The sequence below is a fragment of the Melopsittacus undulatus genome, chromosome 4 (genome assembly GCF_012275295.1).
Source record: "Melopsittacus undulatus isolate bMelUnd1 chromosome 4, bMelUnd1.mat.Z, whole genome shotgun sequence".
NCBI classification, from domain to species: domain Eukaryota; kingdom Metazoa; phylum Chordata; class Aves; order Psittaciformes; family Psittaculidae; genus Melopsittacus; species Melopsittacus undulatus.
In genome coordinates, this window is record NC_047530.1 from 111,703,928 (window position 1) to 111,723,693 (window position 19,766).

General features: G+C 42.5%; 1 protein-coding gene across 1 annotated transcript in view; it reads right to left on the reverse strand.

Annotated features, from left to right (window-relative positions):
* Window positions 1-339: 339 nt before the first annotated feature.
* TCERG1L (transcription elongation regulator 1 like) overlaps window positions 340-19,766 on the reverse strand; it is a 73,526-nt gene continuing 54,099 nt past the window's right edge. The window contains exons 8-13 of the mRNA XM_034062364.1: window positions 18,636-18,790; window positions 13,544-13,613; window positions 9,657-9,792; window positions 7,052-7,141; window positions 3,735-3,853; window positions 340-557 (exon numbers count right to left, since the gene is read on the reverse strand). Coding sequence (XP_033918255.1) covers window positions 401-557; window positions 3,735-3,853; window positions 7,052-7,141; window positions 9,657-9,792; window positions 13,544-13,613; window positions 18,636-18,790 — 727 coding nt within the window. The 3' untranslated portion in view covers window positions 340-400. The remainder of the gene's footprint in view (window positions 558-3,734; window positions 3,854-7,051; window positions 7,142-9,656; window positions 9,793-13,543; window positions 13,614-18,635; window positions 18,791-19,766) is intronic.

Genomic DNA, 19,766 nt, shown 5'->3' on the forward strand with positions numbered 1-19,766 from the left:
TTGAGATAGTTATGGATGGCATCTGCTTCTGCTTAATTATAAATCTGCATTGGATTCATAATTTGTGTATATTACAAGTAATTTGCATAATTAAAACAATTAAGGGATTGACATATCATGGCAATTAGAAATGCATCAAACTCTGGATGTTGTACAAAAGAGAGCTTCAATATGAAACATTAATTCTTTGAGAACAAAATATCCTTCTGATTCCTGCAGAACAGCCTTCCCAAATTCAATATATGTTCACCAAACTCCACTTAGAAGAACGTTTCCTCAGGGATCTCCTCTTCATCATCAAGCTGTCCCAAGCTTAACCCTGAACGCTTTAGCCTTCATGTGAGCTCCTTACTGCAGTCACAGCCTGGACCTGTGTCTTTATTGCCAGTTTCAGGGGGTTTTATCTCATTTTCCGTAGCCTTATCCTGTTTTCTTTGTCCCTCTTTTTAAGAATAAGTATGAACTGATTGAAAAAGTGCTCCTGGTCCTTCTTCTTCTGCACGAGCCGGAACCGTTGGTCTCTTCCATATTTCTCTGCAAATTCCTTGAACGTTGTTCTGCAGGAAAGAGACACATTTAAAAGCTGTGATTTGGCCAATCTATTCTCTGACTCTAACCTGGGTCTGACTTTTCATACAGACACTAAACCCAAGGATGTTCTGGAGGACCTGCCCTAATGCAATTTGCCTGATGGTTTGTTAATTAACAAAAATAAGCTTTAAAAATAGCTGGTTTAAAAGCCTCAGAAGTTCAAGAGGCTTTAAAAGGTTTAATTTAAGAGGTTTTATACTGGAATAATTTAGACTGGATCTCAGGCTCTTCCCTGTGAGGGTGCTGAGGCGCTGGCACAGGGTGCCCAGAGAAGCTGTGGCTGCCCCATCCCTGGCAGTGCTCAAGGCCAGGTTGGACACAGGGGCTTGGAGCAGCTGCTCCAGTGGAAGGGGTCCTGAAATGGATGAGCTTTAAGGTCCCTTCCAACACAAACCATTCTGTGAGTCTATGAATGAATTCCATACAAATTAAGACTCCTTCTGAATATTCTGATATTTGACAGGAATATAGTGGTAAACCCAGGAGGAGGAAAGCAAGATGCCATGGTTTAAGTGCAGTCAGTAACTCAGACCCACACAGCCCACTTGCTCACTCCCTTCCCTTCCTCCCCATTTCCCCACTCCCGGAGGGATGGGGAGGAGAATTGAATGAATATAACTCCCACGGGTTGAGATAAGAACAGTCCAGTAACTGAGGTATAACACAAATCACTGCTGCTACCACCAATAATAATAATGATAAGGGAAATAACAAGGGAAGAGAATACAACCGCTCACCACCTGCCGACCGATACCCAGCCAGAACAAGCAGTGATCTAACTCTTCCGGGTAACTGTCCCCAGTTCTACATCCTGGGCATGACGTGCTGTGGTATGGAATACCTCTTTGCCTAGTTTGGGTCAGGTGTCCTGTCTTTACTTACTCCCAGCTTCCCCTCCTCCCTGGCAGAGCATGAGACTCACAAAGTCCTTGGTCAGACTAAACGTTTGAGTAGCAACCAAAAACATTGGTGCTATCAGCGCTGTTCTCAGGCCAAAAGTCAAAACACAGCAATGCATCAGGTACTAAGAAGGAGAGAAATGACTGCTACTGCTGAACTCAGGATACAAGACCATGCCAGAACTGCTTTGGACTCATGGATCAGCCTGCAACATTTAAGTTGCTTTAAAAATATCTAGGTGAGGGTTGACAGGATATTTCAGAATCATTAACACAGTATTTGCTGCACCCCAGGTTACTGCAGCTTTAATCTACACCTGCCTGTACTTCTGGACAGTATTTCAATAATTAGCTTATAACAGAGCAGAAAACCACATCTGTGGCTAATTGCAAACAAATGCACTTTGCACCGCACCTGATGAAACACCCAATAGTTTCATCTTGCCCAAAAATAGCAAAAAATTAATTGCAGCTCTGAGTGATGGGCACCATGTAATTGAAACCCACAGGGAGCTCTGCAGGAGGATTTCGTCATCAAGCCCAGCATTTTCCACTGCAAACATGGTATCTGAGAACAGAAACATTCACTGGTATCTTTGCTGGGATGCTTCTGCTAATCCCACTACAGGTCCGTCGGTCCCAGTCTGAGAGCAGCATGGTGGGCACTATAATGAACTGGAACCATAAGTCACAAGCCACCAACAAAGGTCTATAGTTAAACTCCTTGACCTTTTGTATATTTATATATACAGGCCAAGGGGAATGGCTTGAAGCTGCCAGAACAGGGGAGACTGAGCTGAGCTCTGAGGCAGAAGCTGTTCCCTGTGAGGGTGCTGAGGCGCTGGCACAGGGTGCCCAGAGAAGCTGTGGCTGCCCCATCCCTGGCAGTGCTCAAGGCCAGGTTGGACACAGGGGCTTGGAGCAGCTGCTCCAGTGGAAGGGGTCCCTGCCCGTGGCAGGGGTTGGAGCTGGAGGAGCTTTAAGGTCCCTTCAACCCAAACCAGGCTGGGATTGGATGATCCCCACCACTCCAGAAAAGCACACGGGGACACTGGAGATGCTCCAGGTCAGTGGGTGTTCCCTTGGCTGTTTGGCACTCCGGCTGGTCCCAGAGCTGCTACCGAGGATGCTGTGATGGGACACCTCTGCCTGTGCTGCCCTCTGCACCACGCTGCTGCCTGCTTCTGTCAGTGATGGTGTTCAGTCGCTGTGCTCTGCCACATCGACTCTGCAATTCTTATTCTTGGCTGAATCAGAGCTCTAAACACTGCAGATTTGTAAGAGTCCCTTGGGAAAAGGCCTGTTTTCTTCTTATTGGAAATACGTTTGATTTATTTATCTCATTGCATATCAAAATCAAGACAGAGACTGTTGCTGGAACACGAGTTTCTTTGCTGCTGTGGTCTTGCATTCAGCTCAACAGACACATTAACATAACAGCTCTGTCCTCAAGGCCAGCACATTGCTGGGACCAGCATTTAGCTGCTACATTAGCCCAGAATATTCTCCGTTTCATTGTAAAAAGCTTGTTATTACTTCCACACAGCCTGATGTGCTGCTTGAACCCACGTGCCTGGGCAGGAGGTGCTGTACAATTACCCGCGTATTTGAGCAGAGAAAACTAATTTCTCAGTTCCAATAATTTAATTGGATTTCTAATATATAAACCTTTATTTCCATATCATTTACAAATGAGAAAGCAGCATCCTCAGCTCTGCATTCTCAATGGTGCAGTTTGGGGTCCATTACTTAAAAAGCAATGTAGAGAAATAGATTCTTTCACTGCATGCTTTATTTTAATTTAGCGATGTGCCATTAATACTAACTTGGCTGAATTATATTTGTCCTCCATCAAAAGGCAAACCTAAATGGGTTTTCACTAGTTACACCTGTATGCCTAATGTAAATGAGGTTTAATATGTATTGATTTTATCTAATTAATAGATATGTGTGTGTTCTATAATTACAATGTATATATGCAGATAAAATAAGAGTGTTATGCAAAATACTACATATTGTGAATAAGAGAGGGAGAAAGGAACGGGGAAGGATGGAATGTTCCCTCTCCCAATAATATAACAAGATATTGCAAAATATCAGGGAAGAAATGCCAACCCAGCACTGGAACAACGGAAGTACAAGCTGGATATGAAGAGTCTGCTCAGTGTTATGGCTTTCTAGGGCTGATAAGCACAGGCTAAATGAGAAAACTTATCTCAATAACTCAACGAGGCAATGCCATACCTTGGTGATACCTTAGATTCTTCAAGGAGCTTTTTAAACTCTTCTTTGGCTAACAATAACTTGTTTTTCTTCTCTTTGTACTCTTCTCTGATCCTGGTCTTGACAAACTGTTCAAATATCTTTCCAAGAAAGGGAAACGAGATAAAAAGTTTATTAACAAAGCCTTCGTGGTGTTTATGCTTCATCAAAGGGCTGTCAATCTCCGGACCTGCAGTTCTTATCTGCCCTCATTGACTCAACGTGCAGCTGTACCCACTTCATGCAGCACAAACAGTGTGTTCACACAAAACAAGTGGATAGGTAAAGGTACAATGTGGACAGATAGCACCTTCACCCAAACACTGAGAGCAACATAAATCACAGTTTCCTGACTTCAGTGGCTTGCTCACGTTTTCATGTCTATAGCCTTATTTTGGGGCATCTGCACAGCTGACTGCAGTTATTTACTTTGGATCTTGCATCTTTCCCAACTTGCTGGAATTCCTGAAAATGTCTATAAATCTAAACATCAATATTCTGTAGTTTTCCCCCAAATAGCCTGAAGACCTTTCAAATCAGTTGTCAAACCCCACAAGCTTATACAAGACTCTCGGTACACATACACCCGAAAGCTTTAATGTGTTTGGAACAGTCGATGACCTTCCTCTAACAGTATTTGGCAGCTAAATATGCAGCATGGCCTCAGCATCTGGATTTCTGATGTCTTGAAAAGGAACCAAGTAGTGCACTATGGCACAAAACTCTGCCAACTGCTTTAACCACATCTTTAATAGTAAAGATCAGGCCCTGCTCCTTTCATGCTCTGAGAAGTGTGGCACACTAACTTGTTGAATAAAAGCCCCAAAATGCCATTAGCTTTCTATATTCACCACCTTTCCCACTACAAATCACATACATTAGATGTGATTACGACGGTTACTACCTCAGATGCTTCCTCATCAGCCATGAGGATGCACAGCTGCAAATCTACATGCCATGAAAGCTAAAGTAGCCAACTTAAAACTGGTATTTAGCATAGTAAGTGGAAAAGGGAAGAAATAGCACCGGGAAAGCAAACATCAAAAATTGGCCATGAAAAAAGTACTATGAAAACCTCAGGAAATACAGACTTATGATACTGTGGGCAATTGTGTAAGCTGAGTGTAAGAGCAGATGGAAAACTGGAACAAATAGAGTAGATGACACTGTATTGCTGGCCCTTCTGCTATCAGTGAAACTATCAGCAAGATACTAAATCAAAATTAACAGATAGCTCATTATTTTAATACAATTGCTCCTTTACCCTTCACTGTTCCTGTCTTATACACAAGAGCATCCTTCAACAGCTAATAACCCCTTGGAAACCACTGGTGAGTGTGCAGACATTCAGTACCGGATCGCTATGTCCCTTAGGCTGTGTGAGGACATCCACCAAGAGCAGAGCTTCCATTCCTGAATATCAAACCCACCTCAACACAAGTTCAGGTCAAGAGGAAGTTCCCTCAGACACTTGCAGATCTCAGTCAAAACACTTTCCCTGCCCTTTCCTACCTGACAATCTAAAGGAGGAAACGGCAGTACAGCCAGCCATGCTCATTCTCCTTTCCCTTTCCTTTCTCTTTTCCCTTCTCCTTTTCATTTGCTTTTCTTCTTTTCCCATTTCCTTTCTTTACCTTCCTTCCTTCTTCCCTCCCCACTTTCCTCCCTTCTTCCCTTTTTCATTCCTTCCTTCCTCACTTCCATTGTGAGCCACTTTTCACCTCCAACCCCCTCCAATACCAATTAATCTGCACAATTTAGAGTGTTCTCAGGCACTTGCTCTTCAGGCCACACACCAGCAGCCGTGAAGGTAAATGTTTCCATAAACCTAAATAATGTCTTCTACTAATTGGAGTTGTGCTTCAAGAAGTACTTTCATTAAATCAGGCATCTCCTCTGGCGGAGGCTTTATCCTTAAACTACTTCTTGGAGGAAAATGGGGTCTAATTAAATGGCACTACTCATAATGAACATCTGGGTATCTTGGAGCTTAGCACCTACAATATATTACACAGCTGGCACACGCTCCCACACACTGCTTTTATAGCACTGGTTGGCAGACGAGCAACCAACAATCACCCTCTTCCACATTAGCTCTGAGCCAGCCTCTACCTGGTGGCAGGTTTCTACCTTCAGGACTGACAATGATTTCTTGTCCATAACCCTTTTGTTATGAAGCCCACCCCACAAACGAGGTCCTCTCAGCAGTGCTTCACGCACATTATGTGTATTCATGATGTATTTTTATTACACCATCTCCAAGGCTGATAAAAAGAAAGAAGCCATAAATCTTAATTGACTCAGCAAGGTCTAGGTTTTGTCCTTGCTGATTCCCTGGAATAAGTACAAAACTCCCTGCTTGTTCTCTTGCCTTGCACTATTTCCCATTCTAGCAGTTTCTCTTGCATTTTCATTCCCATATTTCCTTATTCTTTTCACTGTTTTTTCTTAGGAAAGAAAACACTGGAAAAGGAATAAAGGAAGATGTACATGACCAGTGCCTCGGTAAATCCCCACAAGAAGCTCTCTGGTGACTCATGGACAAGACAGCCCCCAGTGCAATGGAATAGGAATAAGAACATTTTTCATTGTGTTGATTTAAAGAATGGACAATTCCATATTCAAAGTTCTTCCCTCTCTAGGATGACAAAAGATTGTAAGGAAGAGAAATACGGAATAGAAGCATTCCCCTTCCCTGCTACATCCTAGCATCTCCCCTACATTTTTTAGACTGATCTGCAGCCCTCAGGTCCTTTTAGATCCCCAGTGATGATTAATGCCCGAATAACCAAGGCAGCAAGAACCCCACTCCCTTTGCAGCCTGCCAGAGAAGCTAAACCCTTTCAAACAGACACTGGCACAGCCACAGTGTTCTCCATTTATGTCTTAGCAAGCTTACTTATTGCAAGATATAGCAGTAAATAACAGCAAACTCCCAGAAAACATTCTAAGTAATAAAAATGAAGTAGTCTCTCTACAGTATTTAAATAATTCAGAGTGGTAACATTGCTTTATGGCCGCTTCCCTTTCTACAGCCCAGTTTTCCAGCCTCAGTACTCGTTGTTCCTACAATCCAAGAGCCCGTGGCTCATCTCGATGCACTTTACTACTTGGTCTCCTAAGGAGACAGCACTTTCCTATGAGCAAAGCCTAACTTATGATTCTCACTGAAGAACTCAAAAAAGACATTTTAATTCTATGCAATTCCCTTTATCCTGCCAAGATAATTCCTCTTTTATTACGCTTCATTTGGGAGACATTTGTCGCCAATGAGGAGCGATGCTGGAGGCAACACTCACCTGCTTACGTTCCTCTGAATTTAGCAGAAGGTAGCGCGGATCAAATACTATCTTGTGTAACTCCTTTTCCCACGTAGAAAAAGCTGAAACCTGTGAAATACACAAACACGGCTGCATTAAGGAATTTTAATAAGGATGTGAGAGAAGAAAATGTTCCAAGGTGAAGCAAAAGTGTGGTTCAGAAAGCTAATGAACCCCCTAAAGAATGTTTCAGAGCAGTTGGAAGTTGAATTCTAATCTGTTTCTAGCAATGCTCTGGTCGCCCCCACACCGTTACTATTGATTTGCTCTAGGACGTCTCAGGGAGTGTCTGGGAGAGGGTCATTCCACATTTTTGATGGAAAGAATCCGTAGCAGAAAGGAAAATGCCATTTTATGATCCCCTTTGTACAACAGAAGCATCAATTTCCAGTGAAACAATTACCTCAGCTTTAACTCCCTCCTCTCTGAAACTGAAATAATAACCTAAATGAGCTTCTTCCACCTTCTCCCAAACCACTTTTGGATGTGTGGGCTATAAGGACCATGGTGGATCTCAGCAGGTCCCTTTCATGCTCAGTGCCATGCGCCAAAGACTTCTACAACACAGGAGTCTGGGAGCATAGGACTGAGATCCCCAGGCTGGTTTCTATGCCTTGTACAACATCACTGTTAATTAGTTTGTTACAGAAAACTCTGGAGTAACATTAAATATTTTAATCATTCATCTAATTACAATGAAGAATAAAGTCACTAAAAATATGTGAAGTATAATTAAAATAGAGTCATTAATGCTCAAGCAGGAAAGCTCTGATGAAGCCAAGTGGGTTTGTGGATCACAAGGGTGGACAAGTCCCAAGGTTTGGGGTTTCCTCCTGGAAAGGTTCTTGGCTTCAGGAGCACTTCCCCCTTGAGAAGGATCAAGCAGGAATCCTTTGCTTTAGGGTATCTTTCACACAGTTGGACATCAGCTTTGTTCCCAGTACAAAGGCCAGTTAGAACGCAAAGCTAGGTAAGCTTGGGCTAATTCATCATATAATTATATATCATATATATATAATCATTTATAGAGCCATAAAATCATGGGATGAAATTCCAGGAGGATATCAGAGGTTCCATTTTTTCCATAGGAAAACTTGCCACAGACTTTATAGAGCCATTGTGCTGGAGACAGACCCAAAACCTTATAAAACTTCACAAGAAGGAATCTTCTGTTGCTGTAACTGATGTCGGATTCAGAGGGATGCTGAAGATCTTCCCACCCAGTTCAAGCTCTTTGCAAAGTCACCAAGGAACTTGTTGAGAAATAACATTATGAGAAAATGGCAGGAGATGTTCATTAAATAGCCAGTTTAAAAGCACACCGATAGCCTCACTTTATGTCAAGCAATGCCAAGAAGCTGGTGCTAACCAGTGGCTTCTCTGGACCTTTAAAACCCGCTCAGGGCAAAAGCAAAGTAAGCAATTATCACTGCATTTTAAATAATAGCAAAACCAAGCAGCTAATCTCCTGATTTCCTTGGTTTTATCAGTAAGTCTGACTCACACTGGAAACACTTGAGGAATCCTATTATAGAACATCCCTAATGCTTTTGATTTTGACTTACTGCCCCCTGACTTAAATGATGCCAGCAGACGTCTTTAACCAGTATTCATTTCTGGCACTTCTGCATTTTCTAAGCATAAATAACAAAATGTGTTAATAAAGCAGGTCTGGTGTGGAGATAATTTACTGTTGAGCTTCTGGAGTTCTAATTATCTACCTTTAAAGCCTGCTGATTACCAGTGATAAATATCACAGGCTTTGCTGCCTAACAACAGACACCTTGGCTATTTATTCCTTACAGAAATTACATGAACTTCTACAGAATTATGTATTTGCAGAGTGTTGGAGGGAGGCAAAAAATCTGCACTCACTGCTCCATTATATACCCATTTACATTGGCAGGATTAGGACCTAAACCTGGTGTGCTTACTAATTCTATTCAGGCTCAAAATGTCAGGCCAGGTTGGTCAGGTCTTGGAGCAGCTGCTCTAGTGGAAGGTGTTCCTGCCCATGGCAGGGGTTGGAGCTGGATGAGCTTCAAGGTCCCTTCAACCCAAACTAGTCTGAATTCCATGGCTCTGGAAGGCCAGTAAGAGAATTTGGAATCATGAGAGTTTGCGGTGATGAAACCTCGCCCATGCTAAACAAAGCAGAGCATGCCAGGACTGTTCTAGACACTCCTAAGCCTGGCACTGCCTTTCAGGTGATGTACACGACACATCTCTTCCTCTTTGTTCCATTTCTGAGGTTCATGCGGGACCCCAGGGCTGGTGTGTGACCATGGTCCCCATGCCCTTCTCAGCTACCACCTCTGGTTATCTTTGGGTCTGTCTACAGGCATTTACCTGGAACTGCATCTGCAAAGGGCTTTCAGTTCCACAAGGCCATGTTTGACTGGATGGCATTGGAAGAACAGTCACAGTAGAGTACAGCAAACCCAGCATGGCTAAAAGGCAGAAAAGCCTTCAATAATTCTTCATCTGACCGCTAAGACACAGTTATGAAGTGATTCCTGTATTGGTCCTAGATGCTGCTCTACCTTAATAAATGGGACATGTCATAGAAGTAAGTGTTTCTTACCCCTCTCTCCAGAAGCATGTCTCGGAAATGAGTGATGCGCTCTTCTAGGGGAGGCGTGACCTGAGGTGCTGATGTCTCCTCATTTTTCTCCTCCGTTTCAGCCTTTCCCTGGTCAGCAGCTTGGGAATCTTCTGTTCTTTAACAAGGTAAGACAGACAACAGTTCAGTAATTGCCAGCTGGGGAGGGGACTTTCAACCCTCCCAAGAAAGCCCTCCAGGATGTTGGACTTCTTGCTCACAAGCAAAGGTTGACAGCTCAGAAGTTACCCAGCCTTATACTGTGTTATTAAACCATGGGGCTCACGGGCCCTGCCAGTGGACCTCCGACAGCTCATTATGTGGAAGGATGCTCATCAGTGTGATCACAGAGGAGCTCACACCACAGTGGTAGGCTCTATTTCAAGCTACAGAAACATGACAACTTCATCTAAGATGTGTCAAGGAGTGGAGACTTGAAAGCAGTGACTGAAGAGACTCATCTTGGTTTATTTTTCCAGCCTCTGTTTTTGTGCCCCAGAACTTGAAAGTCAACACTAATCTTTATTTGATGTTCCCATGCACCCCAGGAGCTCACTCCTAAGGGAAGAAATCTGGCAATACATAAACCTGCCAATAAAGCATCAGTGAAGAACCTACCCTTTGTCAGTACAGAAAGGTCTGTATTTATCCTGAAAGCCCTTTTCTAAGGTTGCTTCTGATTTGGATAAATAGCTGTTTCTGAGAAATACTATGCATTGCCTGAGTCCCTTTGCCTGCAGGAACCCCCTGGATAAAGGCACATACATAGCAATGCTGTGCCCCATCCCTGGCAGTGCTCAAGGCCAGGTTGGACACAGGGGCTTGGAGCAGCTGCTCCAGTGGAAGGGGTCCCTGCCCGTGGCAGGGGTTGGAGCTGGAGGAGCTTTAAGGTCCCTTCCAACATAAACCAGGCTGGGATTCTGTGAATGAATGCCATACAAGTCTGGAAAGATCTGGAGCTTCACAAGGTTCAAGTGAGGATAACGGATATAAGGTGATTGCATTTTTAGCCTCCTACCGACATGACTGTATTTTCTACTGAGGCAATTTTCACCACTACAGAACATTACTTAGTTTGAAATTTCAACAGGAAAGCATTATTTTGTTTCTAAGCAAATGAATTAATTAGTGTGGAGTGTGAGCTCCGGCGGATTATCTTCCTTCTGCAAGTAATTACATTACACTCACATTTATCCTAAAATGATGCTAGTAATAACTAGTGATTTGAGAGATACCAAATTGGTGTTCTTCACAGATTGACAGTGACTTTAATATTGTAATAGGGCATTTCAGTCTGTGACACGATCTATGAAAGGCCCAATCCAATCTCTAGTAGACACAAAGTGCTTTTTTAGGCCCAAACTAGGAGGAATACAGCATCCTGCTCCACCACCCAAGCACCAGAAGAGCCCCTCTTTCCTTCAGTCCTCCTTATGCAATTGAAAACGATGCTGCAAATTACACAGGTTTTTTTTTCTCATGGCAAAAATACAATAAAGAATACAACATAACAGAGAATAGAACACAATAAAGAATTTTCTTTAGAAAATAATACCATAATCTGCACAAACAGCTATGTGACTTCCTTCTCAAATGGGCACATACGAGCAGCCTACTAGAACAATCTTGGAAGCCTGGAAGTCTTCACATGGATAGGGCAGTGGGATGTTTCTATGTAACTGTGGTACCCACTGACAAAAGAAGAGGCAATGGGCACAAAAAGAAAACCCATCTAAGCATAAGATACTGTGAGGCTGGTGGGCACTGGGGCAGGCTGCCCAGGGAGACTGGGGCTCCAGCCTTGGAGATGCTCAACCCACAGGACCTGGTGGGAGCAGGGGGATGGAGGTGTCCCCAGCCCTTCTGTCACTGTAAGGAAACCCCAAAAGACCTAAGTTTCTGTGAAGATTGCTTTACTCTTTATATTAACCTGCTCTAGTGGAAGGTGTCCGTGCCCATGGCAGGGGGTTGGAACTGGATGAGTTTTAAAGTCACTTCCAACACAAACCATTCCAGGATTCTGTGATTCTATGAACTTATGGCAACGTTCTTAGAGCTTTAAATATCCTCTCCACGAACATCTTGTCACAAATCTCAAGTACCATAAAGGTTGTATTATTTGTTATGCCATACATAAAAATAATATAATATAAAGGATGGCATAAGCAGCAGTTGATATAAATTCATTACCACCTGCTATTCAACTTCTGTGGCATGAAGTTACAACTGAGGGTTGCTTTGCAGTGCTATTTTGCTGCCTGTGCTCAGCAAATGTTGCTGGCAATTCAAGATGCTGGCCACCATCCTGTTGCATTTATGATGTGATTGTGCTTTTAGCTTGATTACTATAAGATTTATGCTTATATATGTATCTATGTATCTACAAATATATACCACAAGAATGATTCTACAGTGCATTAAGGCAGGAGAGTAGCGCAGCATCTCTGTGGTAGGCTGACACTGCCAGCTTGAGCTGCATTTAACTATTTGCTTTAGGGAAAAGGCATATATACGGAGATGTATTTTTGCAAATAAATACAAGATAAATTCTAACAAGATGTGCTATATGTGGGACGGATAATTTTGACAATGTTGCTTTGAGAATAAAGAAAACAAGGGACTAAAAGTTGGTCTTTCAAGTGAGTAAGTCATGGAAACCCACTGAAGATAACACTCTTTACTCACAAGTGAACATCGAAAGAGGCACTTTTAACACAATAATCTTTGAATAAGTGCATTTTTCTGGAGTTCTTTGAATAAGATTCTCAAGTTTTGGAATTCTCCTTAGCTACATGAATGGAAAGATGCTTCCACATTTTCTCAGCCAGTCACAAAAGGAAATTCCCTTAATAGCACATGGAAAATATCCACCTCTATACAGAGGTCACACAATGTGTCAAACCCACTGATATCAGAAGATGTATTCTTAAGTATTTTATACTAAATATAAACTTTTATACTGTTTATGAATGCTAAATACTATGTAAATAGGAAAAGTACATATTTAGTATACATAAAGTATAAATAGACTCTCTTATACCAGGCATTAAACGCTTAAATAGCATGAGTATTCCATCTGGGAGTATCCGATTTTTCCTTCATAACAACACAAAACCACAGGAAGTCTTTACAAGGTCAGAGGAACCACCCAATGTAGTAGGATAGGAACAGCAATGAGAATAGACTTATCTTCAATCTATTCATTTGGAAAACACAAGACATTTGCTGTGCTCACTCATCACAATGCCCTCAAAATATAACACACTGTGCTAATCAGATTTATTTTACAGGCTTATTTTTAATGGCCCAAACCAGTATCTTACCCATAGTAACCCTAGTTAGGTTAACTAGAATGAAAAGTCTCTAAGGTACTCCTTAAAACACAAACTGTTTCCTTCCTTTCCTTGCTGTTCTGGTGAAGGGTGAGGGAGTTGCTTGTTTGGCACATGGGATTTTTTGCCTCTTACTTCATCAGAATTTGAAACACACATGGTAATAAAGGTCAAATGAAAGCACAATAACAGAAATACCTCCGGATATTCTAAGCTGGCAGCCTGGCACCAGTGGAAAACAATCTGCTCCACTTCAATGAAGATAAAGCTTTTATCCAACGGCTTTGAAACAAACACATATATCTTTATAGGCTTTTAACCATTTCAAAATAAGCATGAATTCGACAAAAAATGATGAATTTCAGGGGAAACAGAGATTATAAAGAATCATGGGATTTCATGAAGACTGGCTACCTTAACAGTGACTTTCATAAGCAGTTATCCACACATAAAAGAACTGTATTTCTCTTTACATTTATTTGCGCCAGATATTAGCTTCCCAACATTATATATAGATAAGTAAACTTTAGAACTTACTTATTTCTCTTAGTTTTGATGCTAAGATCATCAGTTTCATCCCCTGGGCAAGAACTAACACATTTGTCTGCTAAAAAGAAATAAATAGTTATTAGATTTGAACCAGATAAATGGGAATACAGATTCCTCAAATTAACCTTTCATTCCCTGCCTTTGGCTGCTGCTCAGATATTTGCTATTCTCTCCTCTCCACAGAGCGCTTTAGAAATAACACATCTTTCATCAGACCCTCAAAATTGCCTTCATCCAAATGAAAGTGATAGCAATAAACCCGACCATTTCCATTCTGAAAAGCTCCTCATTTTTCATTTGTGACATGACTGGTTGAAATCTTGTTATGGTTTCACCTGATCCTCCCTTCCCTTAAAAATGCAACTACAAAGGCACTTCTGCAAGATTATGTCAGTACCGGCAACCAAGGATTCAATAGCAGCACCTCGCACCAGAACTTCCCTCCTCAGCCTATTCCTTTCTTATGTAAGCAAATATAATGCTGCTTTTCTGGTAATCCACCACCAGTGCATCAAGGTTATGGGCATACCAACAACCTCCATGCTCCCTATGCCACAGATAACTCCAAGGTAATGTTATACTCCTGGCTTGGTCTGGACAACCATCCTTGGAGGTCTCCAAGGTTGCACTGTCACATAATGAATGTGAAGCATATGGGACAGATATGTATTTCTGGGAATCCTTTTTCTTCAGGTATACAAACTGCAGTTTTCATCACAAATCAAACAGAGCATCAGGAGCCTCATCCACCCAGTGCTCAGTTTGTGCTGGGGACTCCAGTAGTTCGCCATGAGAAACGTAATAATCAAGGTGTACGTGGTTAGGTTGGGCATATCAGAAACACCAAACGTCAGCCTCTCTGTATTAGCGTGGTAATGAAAACATGGCTTTGCTATGGAGGAGATGATGAAAAACTACATTGAAAATAAAGCTAAAATTGAACTAAGGTTATGGAGTTTAAAGGTTTGAATAGCTTGGTATGGGGAGGTCTGATCTCACTGAAATCAGATGAAACTTCAAGACATTTCCTACAAAATGGGTCTAATATCTGATAATCACTGAAGATAATAGAAAATTGGCCATTTATTTCAAGTTTCAATTTAAGAATCTTGTTCTCAGCTCATTTTGCTTCCCTATTTTAGGTAAATGTCACGTTTCTTAGTGCGCTTCCAGCAAATGTTACCTTTTTATATTAAGTGTTTGAACAACACAAACACTAAATCACTGCAAAAGGAACAACAAAAAGCAAATGGCAGCTGCAATGTTGCAATGAGGGAGACCAGGAACAGAGAGCACATAAGGAGGAAATACAAATGGACAATGTACAAACTAGAACATAACATGTTAATACAGAGAGATGAACGGCATTCCAAAACACGGAGAGTTTGGTCTCAGCATTCCTGACAACATATGAGCATTATGGATACACAAATGAATTTGGTATCATCTCAAATAAACACAAGTTCACAAGAGCTATTACCTCTACTTGGAAATTGTTCTACCTATTTTGAAGGTAAAAACGTGACATATCTGAAGGTAAAAACATGACAGAGTACTTAATGGTGCTTCCCAAGAGAGCTGAAGGGGACTGGGCAAGCACAGCTCTGCTCCTACCAAATTTCACCACTGATAAAGAAGAGGAGAAGCCATTTGTCACACCACAGCCAGCTTATCCAGAGCTGGTTGGAGGACATATACGTGGACATCACAAACCCTGATGGGATGTTCTTTTCCTAAAGCAAGTGGCGAGAAGTCTGGTCAGGGCAGTGAGTCTTTCCCATTCAGCATTTCAACAGGACAAGAGCAAACTCATTGGTGATGACAAACAATTATATGGAGCTCTACAGGTACTTGAAGAACACAAATCTGAAGTCAAATTACACCAAAATCTCACACAGATTTTTGAAAAGGATAAGGAATTTCTAGATTTTTCTGTGAAAAATAGGTCAACTCTGCATTTATACAAAGAAATCTCAGCCACCATCCAGCCTTCAGACAAAAGAACTGATACAAAGGGGGCTGCAGGAAACCTGGAGAGGAGCTTGGGACAAGGGTCTGTAGGGACAGGCCAAGGGGAATGGCTTGAACCTGCCAGAACAGGGGAGACTGAGCTGAGCTCTGAGGCAGAAGCTGTTCCCTGTGAGGGTGCTGAGGCGCTGGCACAGGGTGCCCAGAGAAGCTGTGGCTGCCCCATCCCTGGCAGTGCTCAAGGCCAGGTTGGACACAGGGGCTTGGAGCAGCTGCTCCAGTGGAAGGGGTCCCTGCCTGTGTCAGGGGCTGGAGCTGGAGGAGCTTTGAGGTCCCTTCCAATACAAACCAGGCTGGGATTCTGTGATTTCAGAGCTTACTTCCATCTGCTGGTTCCTGACACACGTCAGGTTCTCCCAGAGAGCAATGACAGCCTCCCAAGTCCTTCTCACTTTCCCTGCGTGACTGACTACTGTGGTTACACTGCCTTGGATAAACGGAACGAGATTAGAATCAGCATCATCACTTCAAATTTCAGTGCAATGGAAAGCTCAGTAAAACATGACAAACGCTATCTATCCTCTCACTCAGGAACCTACTGATTCACTTTGCACCGCTGGACCCTTGCTAAGATTATAAACTGACTTTGAAAGGGAAGAGCAGCAGCCAAGCACAAAATCCAGTAATTGATTTAAAGCTTTGAGGAAGAATATTACCTGGCAGTAATCTTTCCATGAAATCACTGCCCCAGTCTGACGGTCTGTCAAGTTTAGAGCTTCTTAATGAAATCATTCAGCTAATCCCAGCCAAGTCATGAATGCCGGTTCAATTCCCAGAACAAAGAGGGAACACCAGCGTTTACAAGGTGAGTTGAAGCATTAGCAAGCCATTGGCCACATGCAAAGATGCGATCAGCAGTGCTGTAGTGTATGTATCGCACATAAGCTTGGGAGCTTACCTATACTATTTGTAGGAGCCATGCTTTATACATATGTTTGAATGCTAGAGGGTCCTAAATATGTGTGGGAACAGACTAAACTAAATCATAACTGGTTTTGGACAGGGATCACCCCAACTCTGAATTAACTAGCCAGAATGTCTGTTTTCTTTTAATTAGCTGAATAAATAACCCTCAGCCTGAGCATCCACAGAAACCATTTGAGCAGAGGAAGGAATAGAAATAAGTAAGAATGGGTTTTTCCCATTGTAGTAAGACAAATATTTCAAGGAATCTTTGAGGGAAAATAGGGATATTATGGTCAGTCTGTCACCCCGGTGATGTCCCCATGGAGGAGCCAGGGATGCCAGCCGAGAGATGGCCTGATGGGAACACATCAGTAATGAGTATACAACACATCAGTAATGCGCATACAACCTCAACACCTCACACATCCCCCTAAGAACTATTACTTAGTGCAGGGGGAGTAACTGATAAATGAGTAATTTTGCATCTATGCCTAAATTATAAGCGTGCTCACTCTTTCAGCAGAGGGATGCACACACAGCCTCCAGCATCCCATGAAGAACTACTCTGCCAACTTCTTTTCATGCCCGTGATTTAAGAATTCCAATTAAAACTCAGCAGCACCAACTAAACTAAATACATTTGGCAACCATTGTTGGAAGCACACAGCTCATGTGTTATTTATTTACTCCAGATCCCGAGCTAAGAGAAATAGTGACAAATAATTCCTTTCACCTCAGCAGCTCATATATACTAATTATAACCCAACTCTCTCAAATACCGAGCAACCACAATTCCCAGCTATATCAAGGAAGATTAAGACTATTAGCAATGATGATAACCACGGTCACAAAGCAACTGGTGCATGAATCAAATCTGCATGGTATATATTGGTAATAAACAGAAAGGATGGAACACACAGCAAGAAATAGGCTTTGAAGCAGCACATATCAACAACTTTAGACTCTTTAATTAAAGACCATGCACAATGACCCTCAGTTTTGTCCTTGGTCATCATTCTCCCTGGTCAGCAATTAATTGGCCTTTCAGTATAACCTGTACTAGCAAACATGTGCCATATCCTTCTCCTGAAGAATGAACTTCAGGCTTTGGAATTATTAGATATACAGCTGAAGTTCTTCAAGCCACAGACATAAATGATACATAAAAGAGCACCTGATGATTGAAATTTATACTGAAAAACGTTATGACATTATATGGGGATAAAGACTAACACAAAACCACTCTGCAGCTTTTTTATCAGCACACTTCTGCTAATACTGGTAGCATAAATCCTGATTATCATTCACTTTTATCTACCTGCAGGCAGTGTTTCAAGTCCACACACACACACTCACAGCTGTTAAGTGGGAGGTGTGCCTGTGGATCAAAGCATGTTGTCTATATGCAGCTGGATGTCCTGCCAGTAAGAGCAGGTCTTACTGGCACTGCTCCCACATGAAAGCTGGGAAAACTGCCTCCATGCACTGGTCATGGTGGGAATGACAGGATAGCAAATACCCTTATCACCGACCAGCCAAACAGTGTATTTAACCTGTGTTTTGAAGCACTGAGCACACAGCCCTGCAGATCAGCATGTTGTTCTTCAGCACAACTAAGTAATGGGAATTCAGCATTTAGAAGGTGAATGCAGGGTCACGTTTAGATGGAGCCACCCATGTTTCCACCAAACCTTTGAGCACTCATCAGAGATTTACTGCAGGGATTTTCCTCCCCCCCCCCCAATTTGGTTGGATAATCATTACCTACGGAGCATCTCCCTCTGCATAACAGCTGAATAATGCACTGGTAATGCATTCCTAATGTACATCTTGGACATAAGTGCAATAAAACATAAAGACAGCATCTTCAGAGATGTATTTCCTACATCAAAGATTGATCCAGTATAAGAAGACACCTGGTTCTTCATTACCAATAATGAGAACACTCTATCCCCAAGCTCAGCAGTGCTGTGGAAATAAGGATTCTGCAATAAACATCAATTTTAACGCAATACTTGAGATGAAATCCCCAAAGGAAACCCACTCTAATTACAGTTATCAAACTTTCTCTGAGCGTACTTAGTGACCACGCTTCGTTCCATATTTGAGTTTAAATAGAGGCAAATAATCACAGGGCTTTAGTTACTTGCTGCAGCTTCCAGCTTGCGCTTGTGAGGAGGATCCTCGATGATCCGGTTTATGTCGCCGCGGTGCTTCAGGTCCACCGGCTTCTCCCACACTGACAGCTGCATTGTAGGGTTGAAGAAGAAGACCCGGTCATCTCCCGTCCAGACTACACACCTATTCCAAGTGATAGACTATGCTTAGATAACGTCAGGTACACCCACGAACAAGCAGTTAACCCACAGCTGATGTATTGCACCCCTGTTTGCAGCCTGTGGGTTGAGGCTCCTCTTGGATTGACAGCCTGCTCCATGCCAGCCCACGTCAGTCACCTCAGGTAGGATGAAATGTCATAGAAATGGTCTAAACACCCCCAGAAAAGCAGTGGGGGGAATATTCCATCACAGAAGGGGAAAAGAACCAGGCAAAGAGGAGCACTGTGGTGCTCACAGCAAGAGAAGCCACAGGAAAAGACATTGCATGCTCTAAAGACACAGCTGAGAGCAGCAAGTAGCAGAAGCCTCAGCACTGGGGCTGGGTGCCCATCACTTTGATGGCCTTGATGACCATGGGTCACCTCCTTTGCCTGCAACTAGAAGGGAGGAGGTAAAACCACAGCATCCCTATGGCAACCCAACAGCACCCCCATAGCATCCCATTGCACCTCAGTGGCATCCCCGCTGGTTCCCACTATGCCCTGCTCTGGACAGGTACCATCAGGCACTGTAGAAATCTGCCACAAGGGTTTAGGTTTATGGGCTCTTTCAAGTATGTAAAACACACTCAAGTGCTGTTGAGCAAACTGCAGCTCCCTGGCTTGGTCAGTTTAAACATGCACAGCAGCAGCTCCACTTCTTGTCCTGGCATTAATTTTAGATCAGGTAAAGCAACATGAAAATAAGCATCACAACATCCTTAATAGACATTCAAACCCCTCAAGTTGCACTTCACTAGATCTATATACTAAATATACTAAATCTGTATGTAAATAAACAACCAGAATATCAATCTCAAACCCACATGCTCTGAATCATAATGAAAACTAACAAACATCATCTACACACTTTGACTTCCTCATGCACACAAATACTTATAATAGGAAAATGCTGGTCTCTGAAGCAAGAAGGAAGGAAAAAATCTTATCATTAGAAGC